The sequence below is a fragment of the Schistocerca gregaria genome, chromosome 2 (assembly GCF_023897955.1).
Source record: "Schistocerca gregaria isolate iqSchGreg1 chromosome 2, iqSchGreg1.2, whole genome shotgun sequence".
NCBI lineage: Eukaryota > Metazoa > Arthropoda > Insecta > Orthoptera > Acrididae > Schistocerca > Schistocerca gregaria.
In genome coordinates, this window is record NC_064921.1 from 389,383,664 (window position 1) to 389,411,285 (window position 27,622).

A 27,622-nucleotide genomic window follows, 5' to 3' on the forward strand; every position below is an offset into this window, starting at 1 on the left:
GGGAAATCATACCTGAAAACTATTGGTAAGAGGTATGGGTGCAGTAACAAGTTCTCCCTTTCCCTGCCTCCCTTATCCCTGCCTCCTCTGCACAGCCCCCCTAGACCTACCATACACTCATATCACTGAATCAAGACAACGAGTAGTATTATGTCTTTCCTGGAGAGAAGACAGATACACAGGAGACAATAAAATTCAAGTTCCCTTTGGTGCCTCTGGTATGCAATTCTTCATAGTTCACATAACACATCCACTCACAGCAGCTTCCAATTGTTTGGCAGTAATCAGAATGCTTTGAACAGCAACTCATCCCAAGCCCACGAACAACATTCACAGACAGGGCTGCATAGTGGCTGGTGCAATTGCTTTTCTTAACAGTGACCAAACAATTTAAGTTAACTTCAGTGCTTCTTTTTAATTTCTAGATCTGTTATCCTACATGGATTACAAGTGGACTTTCAGAACTGAGGCTACGACACCCAAGAAAATGGTTTGTATTAGAACAAGAGAGAAATATGGAATAAAACCTACTGGTTTCCTAAAGCTAACTTTCTGTATTGAAATTTTGTCAATGTTAGGTTTACTAATAGACACACTAAAAAATTGTGGTAATTCAATACAAATTATGACAATATACACTAGTGTTGAAGGGGGAAAATGTACGGAACATACTTACAACAATTATTACACCCATCAAACGACTTCATAAGACTTATGTTTACATTGTGATTGTACACTTACCAACAATGACTTAGAACAAACACGTCAATAATTGTTGATTTACCCAGAAATACGAGGGTCACTCCAGAAGAAATGCACACTATTTTTGTAAAAAGACTGTTTTCATTCAGCATGTGTGAAAGTTTTACAGTGTGTAGATATATCCTTCTTGTTTGTTGTCAGACTTAGTTCAACATGTTCCTGTGAGTGGTGCCGTCAGAGCATGTCTTCAAGATGGCTGCTACACTTGACATTTGTCAGAAGCAACGTGCTGTCATAGAATTCCTGTGCTATGAAAACGAGACAGTGAAAAACATCGACAAGAGTTTGAAAAAGATGTATAGAGATGCTGCTGTCGATCGCAGTACAGTTAGTCAGTGGGCAAGCAGGTTACATGATGAAAGCGGGCACAGCAATATTGAGGATTGTCCTCACAACGGCAGGCCTCGTACTGCACACACACCAGACAATGTGCAGAGAGTTAACGAATTGGTGACTGCTGACAGACGCATCACAGTGAATGGATTATCACCCTATGTTGGGATAGGGGAAGGATGTGTTAGCAGAATACTGAAAGTGTTGGGAGTTAAAAAAGCTTTGTGCCATGTGGGTGCCCAGGATGTTAACAGTTGGCTCACAAAGAAACAAGAAAAACGGTATGCAGTGAACTTTTGGAACACTACAAGAATGGTGGAGATGAATTTCTTGGAAGAATTGTGACAGGTGATGAAACATGGCTTCATCATTTTTCACTAGAGACAAAGAGGCAATCAATGGAGTGGCATCATGCAAATTACCCAAGAAAAAAAATTCAAAACCACACCTGCTGGAAAAGTTATGGCTACGGTGTTTTTCGTTTCCAAAGGACTCTTGCTTGTGGACATAATACCAAGCGGAACCACCATAAATTCCGATATATATGTGTTGACACTGAAGAAACTTCAAGCTTGATTGAGTTGTGTTCGACCACATCAGTAAAACCAAGATGTTTTGCTGCAGCATGACAATGCACGGCCACATGACAGTCAAAAAACCATGGAAGCGATCACAAAACTCAGATGGACAACACTGAAACACCCACCTTACAGTCCTGACCTGGCTCCATGTGACTATCAACTCTTTGGGAAACTGAAAGACTCTCTACGTGGAACAAGGCTTGAAGATGATGACTCCCTTGTGCATTCTGCCAAACAGTGTCTCCAACAGGTTGGTCCAGAATTTTACCATGCGGTAATACAGGCGCTGGTTCCAAGATGGCGTAAGGCAGTTGAGAGGGATGGAAATTATGTGGAGAAATAAAAATATTGTTCCTAAAGGATGTATCTACACACTGTAAAACTTTCAAACATGTAGAATAAAAGATGGATTTAAAAAAAATAGTGTGCATTTCTTTTGGAGTGACCCTCGTGTGTTATGCATGACACTCTTTAGCTTCATAGAACTACATCATAAGTCAAAATACATTAAATCTTGCACAAAACTAAAATTCACTAATAAGATCTAGTTTTGAATTACTTGTACTCCCTCCACTGTGAAAAGTTTTTACTCTCTTCCGACTTCTCTATGAGACACAAAAATTGTGTGTGTGTGTGTGTGAGAGAGAGAGAGAGAGAGAGAGAGAGAGAGAGAGAGAGAGAGAGAGAGGGAGGGAGGGAGGTAACATGGCTTTAAAGAAAGAATTTGTGTGACTGTAGTGCTCACATTTGATGTAAATTATATTTTTGTTGATCCTCTCTGCCTGATTACTTCTTTTTGGTAATATTATGCACTCTGAACATTGTTACCTTAATTTAATCATATGTTTTTCAAACAAATCATTTTATTCTAAAATCATATTCTCTGGTTCCAGAGTTATCTTGCTCCTGTACAACTCACCTGGCCTAAGCAGATCACCCAGAGCCATAGGTATTACCTAATTCATAGTAGTGGGGGATCTGGATGGCGGACTTAAAGGTTTTCCTAGTGGTGAGACAAGTGATGCACCAGAGACGATGAATATTCAGAGTAGCTTTTGTGTATTCATGGAGAAACTATGTTCATAGAGAAGACACACATTGCTTTGTACTGTTTCTTTGTGTTGTTCATTATTGGAATTTGTAAGTGTGAAAGCAATAGACAGTTCTGAAGTTAGAACTACTTCATCCTACAAATTTTGGAGGCTCCGCTGTGATCAACTGAATGAACAATGAAAATACGTATCTAGATATTGCAATGTTAGGCAAAACAGAAAAGTAAATAAAAACAACAGTTTTACTGGTTAAAGCCATTAAATCTTTACATAAGTAGATTTTTGTAGCAGTTCCAAATGACAGCAAAAAAACTGAAACACTTGAGAGAATTTTTGGGTGTTACTTACAATCAAAAGCTTGTGAACTTGAAGCTAAGAAGTCACATATTGAAGCATAATTTTCATAAGGGAAATTGGGAGCAATACATAAGGGAACAAAAATTGTTATGACTATAGAAATTTGTTATTATTTAACAAACATTGACAAACTTGTGTTGAAAATTAATGACGACATACTCTGTGATGTGGATAGTTATTATGTTGCTGATGATCTGCCTCATGTGCTGGGAATAGATAGAACATTCCTCTTCTTTAGTTGGAAGTTCCCCTTAAAGTTCTTTTTCGTACTAACTTTGAACTATAGTTGATCACGGACTCAGTGATACAGACAAACTTGCACCACAAGCTGAGACACAAGAATGGTGACACAACATAGTTATTAAATGTCATACAAGACAGGTTTGTGGCAGTGCTGCACTTCCCATATTTTCTTCATTCATACAACACCAACCACCAACTCGCTGTAGACTGTTTTTGATGTTGTTGAGCAACAGTTATACAATTTTTTTAAAGGAACATACTGCCATTTGACTGTTTTATTGGTTATTTAAGTACAATCTAGGTTTTGGTCTTTTATGCCATTTTCAAGTATTTGCTGTTTCCTAAAAACATCACTCATGGACAATATAAATATGGTTGTCTATCACTGGGATGAAAAAATTAATGATAATTCCACATCACCTTTAAGAGATGTTTTCCTGCTGATAGAAGCATTCATTCATCACCTTTGATTGTCCTATCAGCTGGAAAACATCTATTAAAGGTGATGCAGAATTAATAATTTTCTCTTCCCAGTGGCACACAACCACATTTACATCGCACACGAGTGAAGCTTTTAGGAAACACCAAATCTTGGAAATAGCATAACAGGACGAAACCTGGGTTGTACTTAAATAAACAATAAAACAATCAAATGGTGGTTATTTCCCTTAAAAAGTCACTGTAGACTGTTGACCCTAAATGCACTTTGGTGAATGATTTAATTTCAAATAGGAATCTAACAAGGCTTTCAACAACTGATGTTATATTGTTTAATGGAACACTGTTTACTAATGAGACCATGAACAATATCTAAAACAACTGCTTACATTAAACCTCATATAATTTGAGAACGTATCAACTTGTGGGATGCAGTAAATGAAGGATTATCTGGTCTCTTCATATATGTTGAATGCACGGCAGTATTAACCATTTATCTATAAAAATTTAATTGAACTGCCAGAAGATATGCCCATTTAGGTTTGCACAGATCATAGGATCATTGTAATGCAATACCATTGTATTATGTATACGGCAGTATTCAACAACAACGTGTGTTGTTACAGAAATCTAATCCAAGTCTCTATTTCTTTTCAGGATCACTTTGTAATGACATTTGTTTGGCATGTCGCTAGCGTGGTCACAGGTAATGCCTAATTTCACTATTTTTTTAAAGATTAATGTTTAACTTGTTTAATTTTCTTTCAAAAAAATTTGATTCTGGAAGTCTCCTTTTATTATTATTATTATTATTATTATTATTATTCACAATGTGAACAAACACTACAGCTGACTGGGGTACATCGACATGTAATATAAACTGGCTGCTGTTGCGCCCACCGAGCATGCAACAAATTTTTATTAGCAGTTCTTCATGGTTGATAGGAAAGTTGTCTCTTACATACATGTCTCTTACATATATTACTATTAGTAAAGAACTAAACAGTCAGACTAAAAATTTAGAGAGCCTGTCGGCTGTCTCTGAAGCTTCTACCCAATATAATGTAGACCTTTATGCTGAATTAAACAGTAAAGTGACAAAACTTGACAAACAATTAGATGATCATTTTGCAGACTAGAAAGTAGGAAAAAAACACAATTAAAATCAGATTTTAATATAATTAATGATCAATTCAAAAAAATTAAAACTGATGTTATAACAAGATCTGGTTCGAAATAACATGTTTGAAAGAGGAGTTTTACGATAATTTAGAAGTACTGCAAACAGAGCTCAGGGGGAAGTGTATGAAGTGTCACCTGATGTAAATGCCCAAGAAAATGACAGAAAGACAGTTTTTTGTATGTAGCAACTGAGTTAAGGGAAACTAGGCAGGAATTCAAAACTTTAAACAAACAAGTGAACTGTAACAGTCACTGGATTACTGAATTAAAGGAAACATTCCAACAAAATCCAGTTAGGAAAATGGGAGTAGTACAGTCAGCAACAGTAGATTTTTACACAGAGCAGAACACACTGAGGGTAGAGATTACTAACCACACCCAGATTAAATGTACTGAAAGGATTATTGATAAAGATATTGGAAATAGAGACTGGAGGACCCACACTATTAATTTGAACAAGAAATTTGAGGAATCTGAAAATAAGGGGGAATTAAAACAGAGTAATGTGCTTTCACCCAGAATGATAGGGAGTGCAAATGAGTGGTGGGAGGAGTTTCATTTAGAAAGTAGAAGTCATCTACCCAGTAAGAATCCCTGTTTCAAGCCTGAAGGGAAAGTACATACTATAATACTTTTATGAACATCTAAAGATAATATTTCACCAATGTGGAATGATAAAAAGAAAATCTATCTTGTAACACAACACCTGAGGGGCAAAGCCAGAGAATGGGGCGTCCTTAATGTGATAGAAGTCCAGAATTGGAAAGATTTTGAGAGGCAGTTTAAAGAGAAATATTGGTCTGACAGAGAACAGCAGAAAGTAACTCTAGAATTACTGGGCCCAGAAAATATTATGAATGGCATGTAACAAGAGTAAAGTTCTCACATGAGAGCCATCTGTTGACAGTACTAATCAGTAGGATTCCCATCTATGTAAGACGAAAATGATTGGGAAGGCGTCCAGAGTCAGTTCAATTTTAAGTTACTTGGAACAATTGGGTACCCTTAATATAGCTCATGAGGAAGGAAAGTGGAGAAAGAATGGTCAGAATTCACAAGACGGACTGACAGTAAGTAAAGTAGTTACTGTACAAAAAGAAACAAAATACTGGCAAGCTGTACAGTGTGTTCCGATATAAAGGGTGAAGAATAAATATGAACAGATCTTATGAAGGAGAAATATTCATGCATAGAATTGTTGAAATTGAAGATACATAAATCTGTTTGGACAGCAAGAAAAGGGTGCTCAAAGAGAACATGTGTAAAAAAGGTCAAGCAGTACAATGAAGAAATGCAAACTGCAATAAATTTCACAAAGCACTGCCACTTGTAGATCATAATGATCAAACTTATATAAACTATACTGGTTTAGTTTTGAGTTATAGGCATGGAGTTTCATAACCTTTATAAGTCTTTCACAGATAGTTGTTAAGAAAGTGGGGTTTTTTATTGGCAGCTGCCATACAATCATTTCAGTGCATTCTTGTAACACAAAACTTAGGTAAAATATGAAATATAACTTTATGTTTCTCCAGTATAAGACAAAATAAACTTTTATTTGGTAATTATTACAAGATTTGCCACTGTGATGAGATAGTAAAAGGTGCTTTGTAGGACTAGTAATAATCAAACTAGTGAAGTAGCTCCTCTGTCTTGACCACTGGCTGCTAATATTTAGCTTGATTATTCAGCAAGTTATCTTTTTGCAAATAGTAATATTTTGTGATTTTTATACTTGGATATTTTGTAGGGACATGTTTTGTAATGGATTGAAATTATATTACTATATTTATGTCTAGGTTAATCCGATTAAGCTCTATTGTAACAGTATTTATGGTTAGAATCCAGTTTTAAGGAACTTAGGACAGTCTATGTACTTGACTAAAAATGGTCAGTGAGGAGTAACATCTTGTTCAAATAAGGGGTGTTAAGGTTCTGCAGTACTTTTGTACTCGGTGGGGGTGGGGGTAAGCAGGGAGAGGAGGATGAGTGAGGGCAAACCTCATACTTATAGATGGAGTACACTTATTATATTTTTCCCTAGCACCTGTCCTGGAAAGGGCATAAATATTGTACTGGGTACAAAAGTGAGTGGAGCTGCTTGAGAAAGAGAGTTCCCTGCTGAGTGTAAAAAGTAATTTTATACAGATATTTAACCCTAGAAGCAGCCAAAGAATTGTTATCTAAAAGAACAAAAATGTGATATGATCTCCCAAGTTCCTGAGAGAGATGATACCCACAATTATTTTCCAAAATAATTAACACAAACCATATTGAACAATACCTAAAGCAGAGAGCATTACGACTTCCCATTACTGTCACAGCACAGAATGTTTAAAGCTTCAATGAACATCGCAATAGTGCACAACACACTTTATGTTGTCGAATGCTGAATGGAAGCTATCTACTGTTCCTATAAATTGCTAAGACCAGAACCCAAATGCAGGAGGGTTCAACTGGATAAAGGTGTTCTTACCTTTGTTTGTGAGGTGTTGGAAACAGTAGAGTGGTTTAAGGAAATGCTGACCAAGATATCTCTGCAGGAAGAGGCTGGTGAAGACAGTGACTGATTTGTTTAAGACCACAGAAGTACCGATTTTGGTACCAAAATTTCTTAAGGATTCTCCCTCACAGACTCTATTCGAGAAAATAGGGTGCAAAACCAGAAGGTCTTGACATGGGATTGGTGGGTAATCAATCGAAAGATTGTATCAGATGGTCAAACTCTTAGTGGTGGAAGTTGGTAGTGTGGCAATGTGAGAACAGGATCTGAAATTCTACTTAACATTCTTGCAGGTTGCCACCAGGATAATCAAAGACATCAGAAGCAACCACGTTGACAAGTTGGAGGCTGCAAGTGTTGCAGAGAAACCTGCAATACAGTAAAGGTGCAATTGCTGCCCTGAATCATTTGCTGGGAAGACAGGAGGTGGACATGGCCTTGATCCAAAAACCCTATCTATATAAAGGAGGTGTTTCAGGCACCTGAGAAACTGGAGGTGAGTCAATTTATGTTATAAATCTAAGAGCTTCATAAAATGTATGTGTGTTAAGAATGGAATTTCATTCATGTTGATGGTGGGCTTCGGGATGAAACTACATGAGGAATGAACAACAAGGGAAATTTTATTGACCTCAGTTTGCGTTCCTTCCTTATGAGGATAGTACGGCTCCTTCCAGGAGGTATGGAGACTGGAAGACAGCTGCTCGCAGCACACTGAACTACTGCTGCTTGGTTGTAACGCCAATGCCCACAACCTGGTATGGGGAAGCAGCAACACCAACACTATCTACTTGAACTCCTAATAGGAAATAATGTGGGAATCTTGAATAGGGCTAGAAAACCTATCCTCATGAAATGAAGAAAGGAAGAAGTAACTGACATAACTTTTGGGTTCACTCTAATGGGTAGTTACGTAAAACAATGGCATATGGTGATGGAGCCCACCTTATCTGACCACATGTATATTAATGCACCAAAGAGGCAAAACTTTATGAGCACCTGCTTAGTAGTGTGTTGGTCCACCTCTGGAATGAAATATAGCAGTGGCTCTCTGCATGGCATGGACTTGAAAAGATGTTGGTAGTTTTCCAGAGGTATGTGGTATTAGATGTGTACACACAGGTCATACAATTCCTGTAATTACAAGCTGGTGGTGGTTTGTGGAGATAACATTTGATAGCATCCCTATGTGTTACATTGGGTTCAGACAAAGGAAATTTTGTGGTCAAGATATAAACAAGAGTTCACTGTCATCTTCCTTAAACTACTGCAATATGATTCAGCCCTGTAATGTCAACCAGCTGAAAGATGCCATCCACTTGGGAGAAGACATCAAGCACGAACAGATAACGAGTGACAGATATGATGTTCACATACTCCACAGCTGTCATAGTGCTTTCAGTTACTGTTCAGGCTCCACAGAAGCCCATGTGGATATCCTCCACAGAAGCCCATGTGGATGTCCCTCATAGCATAATAATGTCTCCAATTGGCCTGTGTCCCTGGTGCAATGTATGTTTTCAGCAGCCACTAGCCTTGATGATGGCCTATCTGAATGCGACCATCGAGCTACTGTAACAAGAAATGTGATTCATCCGACCAGGTGACATGATATCATTGCTCCATGGTTCTGACTAAATGATCCCATTTCCTACTGCAGTCATAATCAACGATGCTGTTGGGTCAACATGGGAACACAATGTAGTTACTGCTGCAGAGTCCCATATTCAACAATGCATGCCAAACGGTATGCTCTGAAACACTTGAGCCTACATCAGAATTGTACTCTGTTGCCAAATCCACTGCAGATCATCACCTACCCTGCTCTTTACAGAGGGAAAGCCTCTTCTTCAACTGCTTTCCACAGATGCTCTCATCAGTAGCAGGTAAACAGCCAAGGAAATTTGCCATTTCTGAAATGCTCATTTCCAAGTGCCAGGCCTTAATAATCTGCCCTTTGACAAAGTCTCTCATGTCAGGTGATTTCCCAATTTGCAGCCCATATCATCACTAGAATGATTCCCCATTCACCTATGACCCACTTAAATATGTTCCTTACAGCGTCACATCACCACAGTGCCACCAGGCATCATTAAATCTAGCGGAGGGCAGTGGACATAATGTGGACTCTTCAGTATATAATGTAATTGGATAGATAAAAAAATCTCACCATATGACAGCAGAGGAAAATGTATATGGAGGATAAGTAAATGTGCAAGCTTTTGGGTGCCAGTGGCTCTTTCGTCTGGCAGAAAGGTTAAAGAGAAAGGAAGAGGGATGAAGGAAAAGGCCTGGTGAGACTTAGGAAATCGGAAGAGTTCAGAAAAGTTACCCAGATCCCCAGGTCAAGGGATACTTACTGGGTGGGATGAGGAAAGACTAATTTTTGAAGACTGTACTGGATGAAATTTGAAAAGCTGAGAGCCTAGAGGTGGAAGACTGGGTAAAACCAAGACAGAGATTACTACAAAAACACTAGACAAGAGTTAATAAGAGCACAAAGCTAAGTGCATTGTATGTGATAGGGGTGGAGGGCAGGAAAAAATAGACAGGTCAGAAAATGAAAGAAGTAGAAAAAACAAGGGAGTGAAAAAATGAATAGTTACTGAGAAGAAACACTAGAAATTAACATAAATTAAAGCCAGGTATACCGCCAGAACCAAGGACATGTTGTAACACCTGCTCCCACCTCAGAGTTCTGAGAAACTGGTGTTTGGTGGAAGACTCCAAGTGGCACGTATGGTGAAACAGGCACTGAGGCACGTACATTAAGTTTAAGGTTGGAATGATGTTAAACAGACCATGACCTATAGAAATCCTGGCAAAACAGACAGGGACTCATGTAGGAAAAACCTAAATTCACACTTGTTTGACATAAGAACTTCGATAAGAAATCCAGTAGATTTTGAGAAAATAGCAGACGCAGAGACATCTGACATTAAGACCTCATATTCATAAAACTGCCCAATCACCTAGCAGTGCACAAACGCAAATGTACCTTGGTGGATCAACGATATGAAAGGGCAAAGGAAGCAGGTATGAATACTGTTCAACTTTGCAAGGAAGAAGAGACAATGGGCAGAATATCAAGGGACCTGGTCAAGTGTAACATTGTGATCAAGCAAATGAAGCTATCTACCTGGAAGGTATTCTGTGAGGAAGTGTAAGGTGCAGGTACTTGTGCTACACTTTATAAAATATTCCCTAGAATACCAACTAATCCAGGAGGTTCTCCAGAGAGGAGGATGGTGGCAACTAATCCAGGAGGTTCTCCAGAAAGGTGGACGGTGGGTTAACAAGGCCAGCAAGTGAGATAATGGATGTGATCCTCAAGCATCAGTCAGTGATGCTTTCTGGCATACAACATAGGTCACGGATCAGTCCTTGAGAGGAAGAGGAAGAGGAGGAGGAGGAGGAGGAGGAGGAGGAGGAGAGTAGTATTTAACATCCTGTCAACAATGAGGTCATTAGAGATTGAGTACAAGCTTGGATTAGGGAAGGACGTGGAAGGAAATTGGCCATGTCGTTTCAAAGGAACCTTTCTGGTATTTGCATCAAGCAATTTCAGGAAATTGTGGAAAACCTAGATCACGATGGCTGGACTCAGATTTGAACGACCGTCCTCCCGAATGCGAATCCAGTGTGCTAACTACTGCACCACACAGAGACTGGTTTACAGGTTATCAAAGAGAGAACATGAGGATCTGTCAGAGAATTTGTTGACCTCAAAAATATCCGGTGGACAATCGGACAATTTCAACAGTTCATCTCACAAGGCCCAAATGGTATCTTTCAAGCTCTACAGCAACAAGCAGAAAGGATTTAATTACATTCCTGTGTAAGGTCAACCTAGCAGCAAGGATCACTTCTAATGCTTAGAGGATAGTGAGGGTTGTTTTCATGCCAAATGCAGGGAGAACTGATGATAACACACCAAGGATATGAGACCAATCAGTCTCCTCCTTCCTTCTAAATACATTAGAAAAACTGGTTAATGTGCACCTTGGGGAGAAGAGGCTAACCAAGGTTCCTCTACACGTAAACCAATATGGATATCAACCAGGTAAGTCATATGAAACAACATTTCACCAACTTGTTGGGAAAGTGGAAAAAGTACTAAACTTTCAGAAAATAGCTCTCTGCATCTTCCGGGACACTGAGGTTGGCTTTTAGCATAATGACCTTTGAAACTATGGTTACAGCAGCAGAAGAGCATGGCACTAAGACAATCATATATAGGTAGATTAAGACCATGCTAAGCAGAAGAATGGTTGAAGCCACAAATGATTGATGAGAACATAATGATCAACATTGTCAGAATGTGTCCACAAGGGGAGAGGTCATGTCCCCACCACTGTGGAATCTAGTGGTGAATTAACTCATTGAAGAGTTAAATACTATACTCTGTTTATCACAGGAATAAATCTGATTTAAACATTATGCCATGCATTCTTCCGTGTTTGCTTGAATCTCATTGGATAACATTTCACGTGGAGCAGAAGCCAAGCTGTGACCAGTACAGTCAAGTATAATCATAAGGATACGTGCTATGCTGAATTACATGCACATACACTGAGTAATAATATGGAACAACAGCTTTACCGGTGCATTAAAATTTGACAGCACTGGTCATCCAGCAGTCCAACTAACCTACAATGATGTGACCAGTTGCAGTTCAGATGGAAAAAGAGATAAGCAAAGAAACAATACAGCTTCGAATGTCATTTAATTTATATAGAGAATGAAATAATATTTGGCAAAACTCCAGCACTACCATGCGCTTTTTAGGTGACTAAACAGAAAGGATAAAATGCTGTCGCTCTCACCTGACACAGTGTTCTAACTACAAACAAGAGCAATGAAAATTTCTAACTTAAACACAGGGTAATTTTTCTGAGCAAGCTGTGTGTGATGCAAAAGCATACTGCAGGGATTCACCATACTACTGAATACTGAAGGTCTTAATTACAGTCAGTCATTGGGTAATCTCTTCGCTCCTTCCTTCTCCAAATCCGAGAAATACACATCACTTCTGGAAGTATCATCTGCTACATTGATAACGAGCCTATCAATAACAGAATCCATGAAGCCAACCATGTGCTGCATTTTCTCTTCTTCTTTCATGATGAACCATTAAAAGCACCAGCATTCGGCAGTGACATGTGAAAAAACTGCATGCATTAGTTCCAGTATGTCTGACAGCTTAACAGTCTTGTTACTTCTCGGGCCAAATCCTGTATCTTGGCACCAATCAGTTCTGTCGGGTTCATATTGTAATGGTACACTGGCAAATGTAAAAATGCAGCATTTGTATGGTGTGCTCAATGCCATGAAAATGATTGTTTTTCATGTTTCTAAGACACTTATCTACATCTGTGGTATAAAACGATAAACGTAGTGCAAATAAAGAGTACTTGGTTTTTATTTTTGCCTTAAAAATTAAATTGTTATGTTTTCTTAATTTAAGCAACATGTATTACCAGTCTTTCATAAAATATTGATAATAAAGAATTTACATTTGAAATAACAGGAATTTCATGTGCAATACATAATTAGAAACAAGAAGACGTACATAGTTCATTAAAAAATTGATGAATTTTACAATTACAAGATGTAGATATTTCAAATTCAATGAGAAAAAAATGATGATCCATGCGAGATTTGAACCGCAAAACATGAACTGCAATTAATTATCAATCAAGTATGCTACCGACTCTGCTATATGACCAATGTGAATGTGTGTGTCAATATCTAATACAATCCCTCATTTCTGACAATCTCTGTAAATTTATGAAAAACATAAAGAACAATCTATTTCTCAGTAATTTTTTACCGTGTTCCCCGCATGTGTTTCACTACGGAACAGGAAGCAGCCTCATCCATTTTCATACTGCGCATTAACAGCATGACAATCGGAGCACAACAGTGCAGAGACTATGACTGTACATGATTTTTGAAATAAAAACTACACAGCTAAAGCATGTTTAAGAAAAACATTTGGTAGCCATCAATACATTTGAATATCATAAAGCTTCATTTAACATAACTTAGGAATAATATATTTAATACTTAAGTAGGACCTATCTCCAAGAGGGTACCACCACCAGTGTACGTGTGCTACAGCTTCAGACTAACCATTGGGTTTGTGTCTGTCTGCATCAGATTTATTCTTATGATGAACAGAGTATAGATGCTATTTTTGTCAAGGAAATCCAGACAATTTAATCATATAATACTTCACAAATCTGATTATTGACTAATACTTCACAAATCTGCTAGTACTGTTATAACAATAGCACCATCTGCACTAGGCATTGTGGAAAACTGGTGTAGAAAAGTGTCAGTTCCAAGAAAACTGTCGTTAAGCAATATACAAGAAGCAAATCTGCATACTGCCTGGAATCTCAAGCTCCTCAATGAAACTCTACCAGTAGTGGATGTAGTGAAGTATTTAGTGATACTCCTAGATGTGAAATTATCATTGACCTCCCATACAAAGAATATATGTTCCAAGGCAAATGATACTCTTATGAGCACTAGAAGATCCTGTGGTAAAAATGGAGTCCAAACCCCATGATTATATGCTGGATACACATCACTGCAATAAGACCTATGACAATTTATGGGGCTACAGTATGACGGAATGGAACAAAAGATGGCTGCTAAGGAGCTTGGCAAGCCTGCTTTGTCATAGCACACTTGTAGAGTGAGCATAGTAAATATAGGAATGTTCAGGGGAAATCCTGGCTGCTTCAGTAAACCTGTCAACGTAACAGCTGGAAGAAGGGGGGGGGGGGGGGGGGGCAAGGAAGCCTGGAAGAATGAACCAAGGCCCTGTTCAGAAGACACAGTCTCATTTACTAATGGGTCAAAAACAGATGAAGGCACTGGAGCCAGAGTATACAGGGCACAGCCTAGAGTAGAGAGCGCAGTCTCTCTAGGGAAGCTGGTCACAGTATTGCAAGTGGAAATATCCACTATCAGAGTGTAAGCACGGAGGAGAATTTGCACAGGTGCTAAAAGGTAGCATCTATATTTATTCAGCCACACAGCTCTGAAATTCTATCAGCCTCTGCAAAGAGATCAAAGATCATTGCAAAATGTCATGAAGCTCTTGGGAGACTAGGGGAAAGGAACAGGGTAAACCTGCTCAAGATCTCTGATCACACAGAAATTAGAGACAATGAAGAAGCTGATACACATGTCTAATAATGGACTAGTAAAGGGTCTCCTATTACTTCTTAAGAGTATCATTTGGCTTCATTAAAATCACAGGTAGTGAAACTAAAATAGGCTAAGACTTGGTGCAAGGAACTGTCAACTGTCGTGCACAACATGATGGCAGGGTTGGTTACAGTGCAGCAAATCACTTATCAATTCGTGAGTAGCCACACTATCCAGAACTACATTGTTACAGGATACAAAAGCTGCTACCTCACACATCATGTACTCACTGCACATCACAGTGAACAGAGATTAGGACAAGGGCAGGAACACTGTGATAGGATACCAAAGTACGGAAAACATTTGGTATATAGAGGTGGCAGGGTACAAGTATTATAACAACAACATGAAGTCATGTTGACTTACTGACAGGGTACCATTCAGGTTGGTGTGAAGGTATTCTTGAGGTGGAAATGTTTACAATGGATGAAATGGAGCCTCTTACACATGTGTCAACAACTCTCACTGGAGAAAATGTAAGCACCTAAGTATCCCCACATCCACTTATTCTAATATAGCCACCTGTAGACACTGCCCAACCCATCAAACACAAATGTTGTCTGAAGTTCTGAGGAACACTCTGTGGTAACAAGAGTACTTGTATGTTCTGCAGATTACATTACCTCATTCCAATTAAGTGCATAAAATAGAAACTCAAAGATGGAGCGCATGGCTTGACACAGGTCCAACACATTTCTACTAGTTGTGGGGGAGGGTTGGGCAGTCAGGGATCAGAAAGACTCCTAAACACTTTCAATGTATTTTGGAGTTCGTGCTATAACATGATGCCACAATCATCAGGCTGAAAGGAGAAGCTATACACCATTGTGTACATGACTCTAATTCAATTGCTCGAGTGTTGTTTAATATATTATCATCCATGAACCACTGCGGGACATGAAATCGGCAAAATCACCCCCTTATCATCAATGAAGGAATTGACTTCAAGGTAATACTGACGGTCAACAGGTCAAACTTTCACCAACTGGAGAATGGAGTTTTACCTTAGAACTTATACTGCACTAAATTGTTACACAAAATACGTCAATACAGCAAGTGAACCCTGTCTTCTGACTGAAATGTTTACAATGTTGGCTGTAATAAAGTGATTATGACAAGTATATACTACCTTGAATCAGATGGCTTGCCCCAGCTGTCACGTCCTTCCCTGCTTGCATCTGTTCTTTCTACATCCCTAACAATATTTGGTGAGCTTTTCCCTGAAAGTCGCTTATTATCTAAACTGCTATCCCGTGCTCTGCCACTATTACTGAGACTCCGAGGTTTACTTGGAGAAGTTCTGCAACAAAAACAAAAGATGTTCATCATTTAAAATTTAAAATGTGTGTATGCAGGAAATCCACTGAAATAAAATGCCTCATTATTGGCAAAGACTTCGCAGTGTTACACATTTAACACAAAACCGTGTGAAAGACAGCAATACGTTTAAACCTGCCATTACTTCCTGCTCAACATTTCAAAACTTTCATCTGCAAATGATGGGTATCTAGGTGTGAATCCCAGGATAGCAAATAGTTTTAAGCTATAATGAATATTCACTGCAGCAAATATTCCTCTAAAAATCAGGTATCTCATTTTACTAGTAACATTGAGGCTGTGATGCAGGGATTAACATTTCACTTTGTGAGTTGTGTTTAAAAACTGGAAGACCACTGTACAGGAAAGACACATGTCTGGCAGCCTGGCATAAAGTTTTCTCCTGTTAAGAATGTTCCGTCAATTTCTTATGTGTCTTAGTCCTTCAAATCCTGGACACTGGCACTGGGACAGAGATGACATATGAGCTGGTCCCCATATGTTCTTCAGGGATGGATCTGTGGATATTAATGGAAACAGGAGTACCCTAATATCATGCAGAAAGTTCACAGAGATACATTCCCTGTGTGTATGAACACCATGCTAATGAAAAATACTGTCTTGTTGTGTTAACACAAAAGGACTCAGGGCATTTGTGACATATTTTTGTGTCCTCAAAGTTCCCTCAATCACTACGAGCTGCGATAGCATCCCATACAATAACATCTGGAGTAATATCACTGTGCCTCTCCAAAGAAGAAAGGGACCTCTTGACTAGTCAGCACCATACTCACAGACTACGGTCATCCAGGATGGTGCAAAAGTGCAATATATCACTGAACACGAGGTGACTCCATTCAATATCAGTCCATGTTTCACTGTCATGGCACCACAGACATTTGTGTTGTGCTGTCAATGGCAGCCTAAGCATGGGACACTAATTCTTTAGTCTAGCTACTGCTCCAACCAAAGGTGGGGCATGACACAAAATTTTGCAGGGAGTCCATTGTTTGTTCTCAAACTGCAGCCACAGATGTGACGGAGTTACGATGTGCTTAGTACACAACACAGAGGTCCTTCCTTGTGTGGTTTACATGTTGGAAAGGTTGTTTCAAGTACACTGCAGAAGTTTTGCTGGGAAGCCCTAATACATGCTCCATACAGTCCTGATCTCTTCCCATGTGATTTCCATATTTTTGGAGCCCTGTAGAGAAATATTCGTGACTTGATTTGCTTTAGATGAAGAAGTGCATGCATGAGTACAATCATGTTTCTGTAGGCAACCACAAACATTTTTCCATGAAGGCCTTGACTGTCTTGTATCACAGTCAGATAAATGTATTAACAGTTATGGTGATTACTTTCTAAATAATGAACTGTTTACTTCCTTTTTCCCATCTGCCTCATTTTCATTTAACTGACACTTATATATTGACACCTGGCAACATATTCTTTGTGGTTTAATTACTTTTGTCACACAGTGCATATTAAAATACTTCCAATAAAATAATCTTCAATTTGATCATAACATTTATGCATATATCTTTAAAATTAATGCAATGTATCCCTTTCATTTGTGACATGCTTAAAACTGTTGGATGAATTTTGCTTTATTAACAGGGACTATACAGAAAACCAACGATCCACTTAAAGGCATATTCCATTATATGTTCAATCTTAAACGAGGCAAATTATAATGTAGGACTGATCAACTCTTAGAACTTCAGGATGATGCAGATGTAGTTTATACTGATGCTTCAGCTGCGTACTACCTAGCCAGAGACAAGAAAAGGGGATGGAAAGAGAATGGACTTGACTACAGGGATCTTCTATCATTTCTACTTGGTACTGTGGAAGATTTATATTTCTGCACTACACAGGCATTTATCAATTATCCAATCAATGTACAAAGATCCATAAATTTCAAAATGGGTGAATCAAACAGACTACCATTAATACTGTATTTGAACATTATTGCTATGTTTCTTCCACCCACCTACAATAAAAACCATAGACTCCCATACATTGCAACAAATAAAAATTCTGTTCAAATCACTTAATGATAACACTTTTACTGTACACAGCAAACAGTCTCAGATTACTGCCCATTCTGTCCAACAGATAATTTATGTACACAGACAGCAACAGTTCTATCACATTTGTCTTATACAATCCTGATGTCAACTACAGCATTGCATCAAACAGGATATCTAAACATGTGAAAGCAGCCTGTTACCTGTCATCCAGAGTTCAAGCTTCTTTTTCTCTAGGATATTCACTATATTCAAGCCAAGAATATTTTCAGGGATCCTGCATCACACTGCCATTAAGGAAATTGGTCTATAACTGGGTGCACCTGTTCTTTTTCCCTTACTATATAACTGGAGGAAATTGTGCGTCCCCTGTCACTTAGGACTGTTGGATGTGTGAGAGTTTAACGACATATGCAAACTAAGTAAGAGGACAATATTACTCTCCCTAACGCCAAACTGGAAATTCCATCAGAAGCTGGCACTTTATTTGTTTTCAACTGGTTCACTGGCTTTTCAGTGCCAGAAATACTCATTTCTATGTCATATATTTGATGATGTCATGTGGAGGGTTTACAACACTGCAGTGTGAAGAATTTTTTTACTGTGAGCTTTAAGGCTTTTTCTGTTCTTTTGCTGTCATTAGAGTGACAGAATAGAAGCTTTCGATTTGTTTAGCAATTTTGTGTATGACCTGAGTTTTCTACAATTCTCGGAAAGTTCTTTCATTATTGTATGATGTGAAACTTGTAACATGTGTCATGTGTAGCACCCCTTGCAAACAATTACTTCTACAAACATGTGTCCGTCAGCATTTCTATACACTTTCTTGAACTGAGAATGTAACAATCTGTTTTCTTCTTATTTTCTGAATGATGTTATAAAATCATGGTGGTTCTTTCCCACCCTTAAACTAATTATATAACACATCCTTCCCAGTGTGAAAATTTGATTATTTCAAATTCATGCACACAATTCATCTCTGTTCACTGCATTCATATTGAATGATGTCCATTCAATGGAAGGCAAGTTCCTAGCTACTGGTTATCTGGTTTGCTACGCAAAGAAAAAACTCCTAGCCTTCTTGATGAACTTAATGATTCAACTAACCATCATTATTACAATAATAACATTGTGGTCAGTAATCCCTGCCTCTTTACTGACTCTGTCAATAAGGTTGGGTCTATCTGTAGCCACACGATATAAAAAAGAAAATTCTGTTATGTCTGGACTGCTGAACTAGCTGATGAAGATAGTTTCTGGAGAAAGTTTTCAGAACTGCTTTAGGACTGCCTGTCCTCTCCACCAACGGCAGTGTATGCAGGCATCCTAGTCTACACTTGGCATGCTAAGCTCTCCTCCTGTCACTAGTTAGGGTACTTTTGCAGAATACGGCTTAACTGTTGTAGCAGCATCAGATGACCATAAAAAGCATCCGGTACCTAATTTGAATTCATCTCAGCCAGTTATATATGCATCCAGATTAGTTTGCAGGTTGACTCAATTCTTACCTCACTGGACATAATACTATTTTTTATTATAATGAACATACACCTCCTCCCCCCTCCCCAGAAAATCTAACCTATCTTTTCATAAAATATGTTGGAGCTTCCCGATTTTGATTTCATCCAGCTCTCAGTTCTAAGCATAATAAGACCACAACGATTTTTCTGGTGAATGGTGCATTTCTGGACACAGTTACAAATGCTTTGGGAATTATCTATAAGAATCTCAGACTCTGTAAATTGCTGACAAGCCCATTTTGCTCTTTGGACATGGGATTCTCAACGTTCTTCGGAGAAGCTTGAAATCTCACCTTTCAGCCTGCAACCAATGACAAATATCTTCATCACTTTCTCTAGCCACCTGCAGGAATTAAAGATGTTCTCGAAACTCAAGTGAAAAGTATCATTGGTCCTTACTTGAGCAATGACCTGAGCACATGATATCTACAGGCAATAACTCCTCCATATCTCAAATGAGGTCTTCCAGCAAACATAAAGAGTGCACAATGGTTTCTTTCTTATCATAGACAGTATTTTCCTAAGGGACACTATTAGTCACCTAGCACTGGTGCTCCTGGTAACTAATGAACCCCTCCCTCCTGTGTGTCTGAACAGAATTCTGCTGATGGGGCAGCCATGTGACTACTCTTGGGCAAACGGGAGAAATCAGACTGACAGTCTCCACATTTGCCCTCTGCCTGTCCAATGCGAACCAGTCACAAATAATTAACTACAATGAGCTCATTTCTTAAGACTTTCCAATCAAACAGACAAGTCTGCTACCTGGGACAAAATTACCACAAATGAAACTTAGTAGACAAATAGAGGTCATCACCAGAAGTTTTTTCTAAGTAAAGGAAGGTGTTATGTTTATGCAAAGTAGAAAATACCTGACATTTCTGGGCACACAGTGTATAACATCACAAAATAACATAACAAAATGTTGACATAATATGAAACACCTATTTGTCAGATAAAGAGTGTAGTATTCAATTTTAGTACTATCCTACGTCTTAGTTAATGGCTGTGTTGCAATCAAATACATCACACCAATTAAGGATTTACTTCATGACTTGCTGGAGCCTTCCTCAAAATTCAACAGGAAATAACCATAAACCATTTACGGATGTCTTAGTAAAAAACAAAATGGACATCAAAAAGATCAATTTATTCAAACATAATTTTAATAAAATCATCTGTAATAAGTCTGTAAAGGAGATTCAAAGCCAAATGTGTTCATTCATAATGCCTCACATACATAGTACCTGTAATTTTTATCCTTTGAATTTCCTAAATCAGGAGAGTCCTTCTTCCTGGTATCTTTAGAAGGTCTCGGTGACCTCCTTGGGGAGCGAGATAAGTGTTCTTTCCCTTTCGCTTTCGGAGATCGACTTCTGCCTCGATCTCTTTCCCTCTCTCGTTCCTTCTCTTTTTCACGTTCACGCTCCTTTTCCTTTTCCCTTTCTCGTTCTCGTTCACGTTCACGCTCTTTTTCTCTTTCCTTTTCTTTTTCTCTTTCACGTTCTCTTTCTTTCTCTCTTTCTCTCTCTTTTTCCTTTTCTTTTTCTTTCTCGCGTTCTTTCTCTCTGTCTCTCTCCCTGTCTCTTGCTTGTGATCGTGGAGAGCTGCTCCTGTTACGTTTATCTTTTCGATCAGATGACAAAGATCTATTTGGGCGAGGTGACAGGTTATGCTTTACACCTGAAATGAAAATGTATGCAATTTGTTTAGAAAGTAAAAATGGATCAGATGGAAACAAACTAATTTAGTATTACAGACTAGGTGACCTTCAGAGAAAAGTAAATGATGCCATAATTTTGAAAATAAATACTAGAAAATACTTTTTATAAATAGTAAAACAAAAATAAAAATTTTAATTGTATTATCAGTTCATTAGATACAAACAATACTATCAATCACACTATCCTTCAGAGCATTAAAACCTTTCTTATCTATTGCAATAACTAATTATCAATCCCAGATATCCACATTGCATGTGAGACATAATATAAATGATTTATTTGCTTTTTTTTCTAATTAGGACAATGATATACTGACAAATCAAATCTAAATATGTCATCAGCATTAATTTGTCTCAGAATTTCTGAAAATATCTGTGCTGTCAGAACCATACATGAGATATATTAAGAGTTTTTTTCTAAATCCCCTTTTTTTGTACAAATGGTCCATCCACTTCACACTATCTGCTCTACACCAACAAATAATATTCTGAAACCTCATACACAATCAATTAATTATGGTTGGGGATTCAAGCATCAGTTCAGACCACAACCTCAACTGAACAATTGAGAATGATACCAAGAACAGCAATGGGAACATTCATCAATCTACTGTAATTAGTAAACCAGGTTTAAATGGAGACTGGTGAGAAGGAAAAGGGAGGGGAGGGAGTGTGACACATTTACCAATTGGTGTGACTAATGCTGCTCTCCTATCTCAATGGCATCACACAGTGTGCAAATCAGCAACTTCCAAGGCTAACAGTAATATCTAATTTGATCAAAGCAGTATCCATCCTATCCTAGTGATTCCTCAAGATTTTGCTAGGTCATTTTTTTATGGTAAATACATCTAAAGGACAAAGTGACTTTGTCATGGGACAGCGATCTGCACATATAAAGAAACTCGGCTTCCCAGCGACGCATGACTTTGTATCTCAACAGCGAGGTGACAGCATACATGGGGATGGCACACTGAAGTACCTGAGAATCACAACATGCCTCAATCTGTCCTTTCATTCCTCGCAATTCCCATGTGCCAAAGTACCCATCAGAAAGACACCTCCTTCCCCAGTTGCTGTAATTGGTGGAAGGCATCCTATATATTCTGGACGACTTTATATACTGGGTACAAATGTTGGAGAGACAAAAGGGTGCTCAGATAATCTAAACAGACAAGAAATTTAGTCTGCTCCAGTGCCTGAAAAGTTGCATATAATTCTGCATCAAAGATAGTAAATTCTTGAGGCAGTCGGATGTTGAGGACATGATCCGGAAAAAGAACAGAGCAACCAACTGAGTCCCGTTGCTTAAACCCACCCACAAAGACAGGTACATAGTTGCTGTGCTCATTTAAAATGTCTGGAAATATCGAATTAAAAACAGAAGCAGGAGTGCAATCTCTCCTGTACTGCACTAAATCTAAAGTGATGCCGGGCCTCTGCAGTAACCAGGGCAGCAGACGGTTTAAACCCTGAATTTGGGGCTGTACTTGCTCCAAGTAACACCTGGTGTCATGACCTCACAGAGTCAAGAAATGGTTGTTGTTGTTGTTGTGAATAGACCTTTTAGGACTCACCTGCGACGGCTTTACTGTGAGTGGCTTCTTCAAGGAAATCATACCTGCACTCCAGAGGAAAGTTAAAGAAACCCTCAAAATCACTGTCGAGGCAATGGATCGTCACTGTCTAGAGCAGAATCTTAAAGGAACCTATAATGAACGTATTCAAAAAGTGCTGCATGTCTAATGTTATGGATTGCTCAGAAAATGACAGATAATGGGAGGAGTGAAAGAAAGGAAGAAAAGCCAGTAGGCTTTCAAATGAAGAAGAAGAAGAAGAAGAAGAAGAAGAAGAAGATGATGATGATAACAGTGATGACGACAGTGATGAATATGATTAAAAATAGTGATACAACAGACCACTGGCATAGAGAATATGCAAGAAAGAAATTGGTGCACACCATTTCTTTTTGTTTATATTAAAGATCGTCTTACAATCAGGTAATTCGGTATTTTGGCATTTCCCTGCAGTGATTTAGATAAACCCTCCAATACCTATTTGAGAAAGCATAACACAGATTTTAATATCATTCCTGACAAATTCAAGTTAATTATCTTAACCACTACACTATCTAATTCACTGAAATAATTAAAAAATACATCAGCTTTTGGCCAGTTCTAGGTGGAATCTCATTGTGATCACGCCAGCAAAAAATTCACACGACAACAATTGGACACACTGATCATAGATGGTTAACAAGGAGCATCAGAGAAGCACAGACAGGCAAAAATAAAAACCATGACACTGTTTTGCATAATTATATTTCTCAACATACAAATTTAACTTTCTTTAGCAATTACTTTGAACCTGTATCATTTAAATAATACACTGGAATCCTAGAAGAAACTCAACACTGCCACCAAAAAAAGAAAAAGTATGTTAGGTTGCTGCATAAGATGAAACCATAACAGAGGTGATTTTAAAAGAAAATGAGAGGCAGCTCAACCAATATTTGAAGTCAGCACGAAAAAAAGACAAATAATAAAACAAATTGTTTGTTATTATACAGTCATGCTTAGAAACTCACACACACACACACACACACACACACACACACACACACACACACACACACACACACAATACAAACTGTGGCAACAATCACCGTAATTGGTTTGCAACTAAAATATTGAGATTTTGTGGTTTTATTCCAAAACTGTAGGAACACCGTTTTTTATATGAAAACTTACTGTTTCAGTGTTTCAAACAGTTCCCCATTGTGGCATTATGAGAGTAAGGGTACAATTTTCTACTAGCTTTTACTACAGATATGAGAAGAAACCGTACAACCATGAAATTAATTTACTTTTCCCATTTGTGTATGTATTAAAAGTTGCTCCATATGCTGTTTCTACGGTCAAATGCAGGAAAAATAACGCACACCACAATTTAATACTGCCACTGCTTCAAAGCATAAGCTTATGAATGATGGTCAGCTTATATCCAGTAGCTATTTTAGGTTAATGGCTGCTATAGACGGGCCATACACATTGCAAATAATATTTTGGATTTTGGGAATGTCATGCTACATTATATATATAAGCTTTCATAGAGAGACTGAATGTCTCCTAACTGTTCAAATTTGTTTGTATTGATCAAAACTTTCAGTAAAAATATCAACAGTTTCAGCAATGAACACCATGAACTGCACAAAATTGGTAACTCAATGAGTTAACTGGCATGCATTACATAATACGTACTAAGCAATTGTTTTGCGTGTGCACTTACAAAGAACGGACTGTGACAGAAAAATTCTTTTCGCAAATAAACGTGAATTATAATTACAAAAAAGCAAAATTAAAAAGTACACCAGTGCTAACTGACAAACAAGAGCAAAAAGAAAAAACAAAAAATTAGGGAAAAATTGATTATTGTATTGTATTGTATTGTATTGTATTGTATGTTATCCGGGGACCTAGAAACGATGGAGAGGCTCTGTCCCCGCCGCAGCCGCATTGGTTTTCAACCCCACGATAACTACCGCAGTCCACTTCACCCCTCCTCCACCCCACACCGAACCCAGGGTTATTGTGCAGTTCGGCCCCCGGTGGCTTGTCTGGCAGCTTCAAAGAGATTTAAACCAAAACATCTTGACATTTTTGCACTTTTTATGAATTAATCCTACTTCCCCATGAAAGTGAGCTCTCTTAGCTGCAAGGTTTTGGCACACCAGTATCTTGCAATCTTTAGAATAAAGCCCCTGATCTTGTGCAGAAAATCAGAAGATTTGCCAGCCATAGTAAAAAATATATAATATGGCTAGGGGGATAAAATTTCTGGGGGTGGATTTGTCCCTAGCAGGAGCGCTGAAACAATTATTTGATTTCTGGTTGGGGAGGGGGGTCAACATTTTCACCAAGGGGATGCCCCCCCCCCCCCCCCCCCCCCCATTTCACAAATGGTGAGGGGTAGAAAAACAGGCACACACAAATTTTGTGCTTCTACAGAGTGGGATGCATCTACAGTACGAAATATCCCAGAGTGGGAATGCATGCACCCTAAACTTCAACAACAAGTTGCATTATACTGCACAACATGACAAATGCTATGTTGGATGACATGATGACGTGTGTCATGTTATACAACATGACTTCAGGTATCATGTTACTTTATATGACATGATGCATTATATTACATGACTTGGATACTAATACTAACAAGTAAAACAGTGTGAATAAGTCCAGATGCTTTTGCTTTTAATGTATTTGAAGCTGCCAGATAAGTAGAAAAACTACTTCCTTTCTTTTACACTCATAACTCTGCACAGGTCATATTCTCCTTCTTTATGCTATGACAGAAGCAGTTTTAATTCTGGTTCAATCTTAAAAGAGAACAGAATTATACTTAAAAATCGAAAAAATACATAAAATAAAGAGAAGGCAACCACTCACCTATGGCTGACTGCTGTGTGGCAGATAGAAACACACAAGAGAAAACATTATTTACACTAGCTTTTGAGTTCTTTCTCTTTCTCCAATAAAGGTACACTCATTCACTCACGCAAACGCCCAAATGTTTGGCTATCTACATGGTTGTGTGTGAATGAGTGTACTTTTACAAGAGAAAGACCAAGAGCTCAAAAGCTACTGTAAATACTGTTTTTATGCCCCACATGTTGCTACCAATATATGAGTGTCTTTCCATTGTTTTACATATCATTTCACCTAGGAATGCATACTTTAAACAAATCATAAATATTTACGTAAAATGTTGCTCGACACATAGAGAAGGCAATGAGTTCCAGATGGGCATAATGAAAAGACTGCTAAATGTTTAAACTTTGGGACAAAACTGTCCTTCTTCTAAAACAGAACATGACACAGATTCATGCAAGCTCAAGCTCACACACATACGGTCACTGTCTCCAGCCACTGGAGCCCCACTGCCTGAATTGTGCAACTATCTAACCCCAGACTGCTACAAATGTCACAATCAGGCCAGTGGCCAAAGTCAGTAACCATGATGTGTGAGCTGTGATTTCATGAATGAATGAATGAATGTGTGTATGTGTGTGTGTGTGTGTGTGTGTGTGTGTGTTGTACTTGTATGAAGGTGTGTGAGTTTTCCACTTCTGAAGGAGGACTTTGTCTGAAAGCTGAAATATTTCTAGCATTCTTTTTCACTGTGCCTGTTATAGTGATTCTCTCTCTTGGCTTCTTCTTCTTAGGAGATACAACCTGTTTCTGATACTGCACCTAACCTGTAAACCAATATTTATTTCTGATCTCTTTTCTTATCACAATTATGTACAGAATACAGTCCATTTTTTATTAGTACAACTATATTCCTTTCATTGAATGCCTCCCCAGAAAAAAAAATGATCAGACAATTATTTCTGACAAAGAAACATCTGAGTGGTGTCATGGAGCTCACACTTTCAACATTTTTGGCCTGCAAGGCAGGTGCAACAGTGGTCAGTTTATGATATGCAGCAGCTGAACCCCAGTCGGCTGTGTAATCGTTTGTCACATGACATTATAAAAAAATTCTTTTGAAAAATAATTAAACATATTAAATGATTGTCCATTAAAGGTGTAGTGAAATTAGACATTACCTATGATTGCACCTGTGGCAGGAATAAGAAAGTTAGCATGGATAATTTTATGACACTACACTGCCTGTGACTCAACAGTTCTTCTATATGGTGAATAGCAATCTGTACTTTCCAAGTTGTTGTTGATTACTTCAGAAAATGTTTACGGATCTCAGACAGATGGATATTACTTTTTTGGCAATTATTTGACTGTGAAGTTCACTGGTTTATTAATGTAACAAAGCTATAATTTTCCTTGGATGTTATTCATAAGATTTTCTTTTCTAAGTCATCATTCTTCAGACTGGTTTGATGTGGCTCTCCAGGATTCCTCTCTTGTACCAACCTCTTCCATCTCATAGGAACAGCAGCATCCTACATCCTCAATTATTTATTGGATATAATTCAGTCTCTGTCTTCCCCAACAACTTCTACTTTCTAAAGCTCCCTCTATTACCATGGAAGTTTTTCTTAACATGTGTCCTCTTGCCAGTGTTTTCCACACATCCCTTTATTTGCCGATTCTGTGGAGAACCTCCTCATCCATTATGTTATCAGTACACATAATTTCAAACATTCCAATGGCACCATACCTCTTCTTTTCCGATTCTTTTCTTTTCTGATTTTCCGCAGATCATGATTCACTTCCATACAATGCAGTAATTCAAATGTACATTTTCAGAAATTTCTTTCTCAAATTAAGACCAATGTTTGAAACCAAAAAACTTCATCTACCACAAATGCCTTCTTTTCCTAATCTT

At 38.2% G+C, this 27,622-nt stretch overlaps 1 protein-coding gene across 21 annotated transcripts in view; it reads right to left on the reverse strand.

The window, feature by feature from the left end:
- Nucleotides 1-27,622, reverse strand: part of LOC126321101 (zinc finger CCCH domain-containing protein 13-like) — a 229,314-nt gene that overhangs the window by 120,567 nt on the left and 81,125 nt on the right. For all 21 annotated transcript variants that reach the window (XM_049994147.1, XM_049994156.1, XM_049994170.1 and 18 more), the window contains exons 6-7: nucleotides 20,793-21,228; nucleotides 15,805-15,975 (exon numbers count right to left, since the gene is read on the reverse strand). In XM_049994147.1, coding sequence (XP_049850104.1) covers nucleotides 15,805-15,975; nucleotides 20,793-21,228 — 607 coding nt within the window. The remainder of the gene's footprint in view (nucleotides 1-15,804; nucleotides 15,976-20,792; nucleotides 21,229-27,622) is intronic.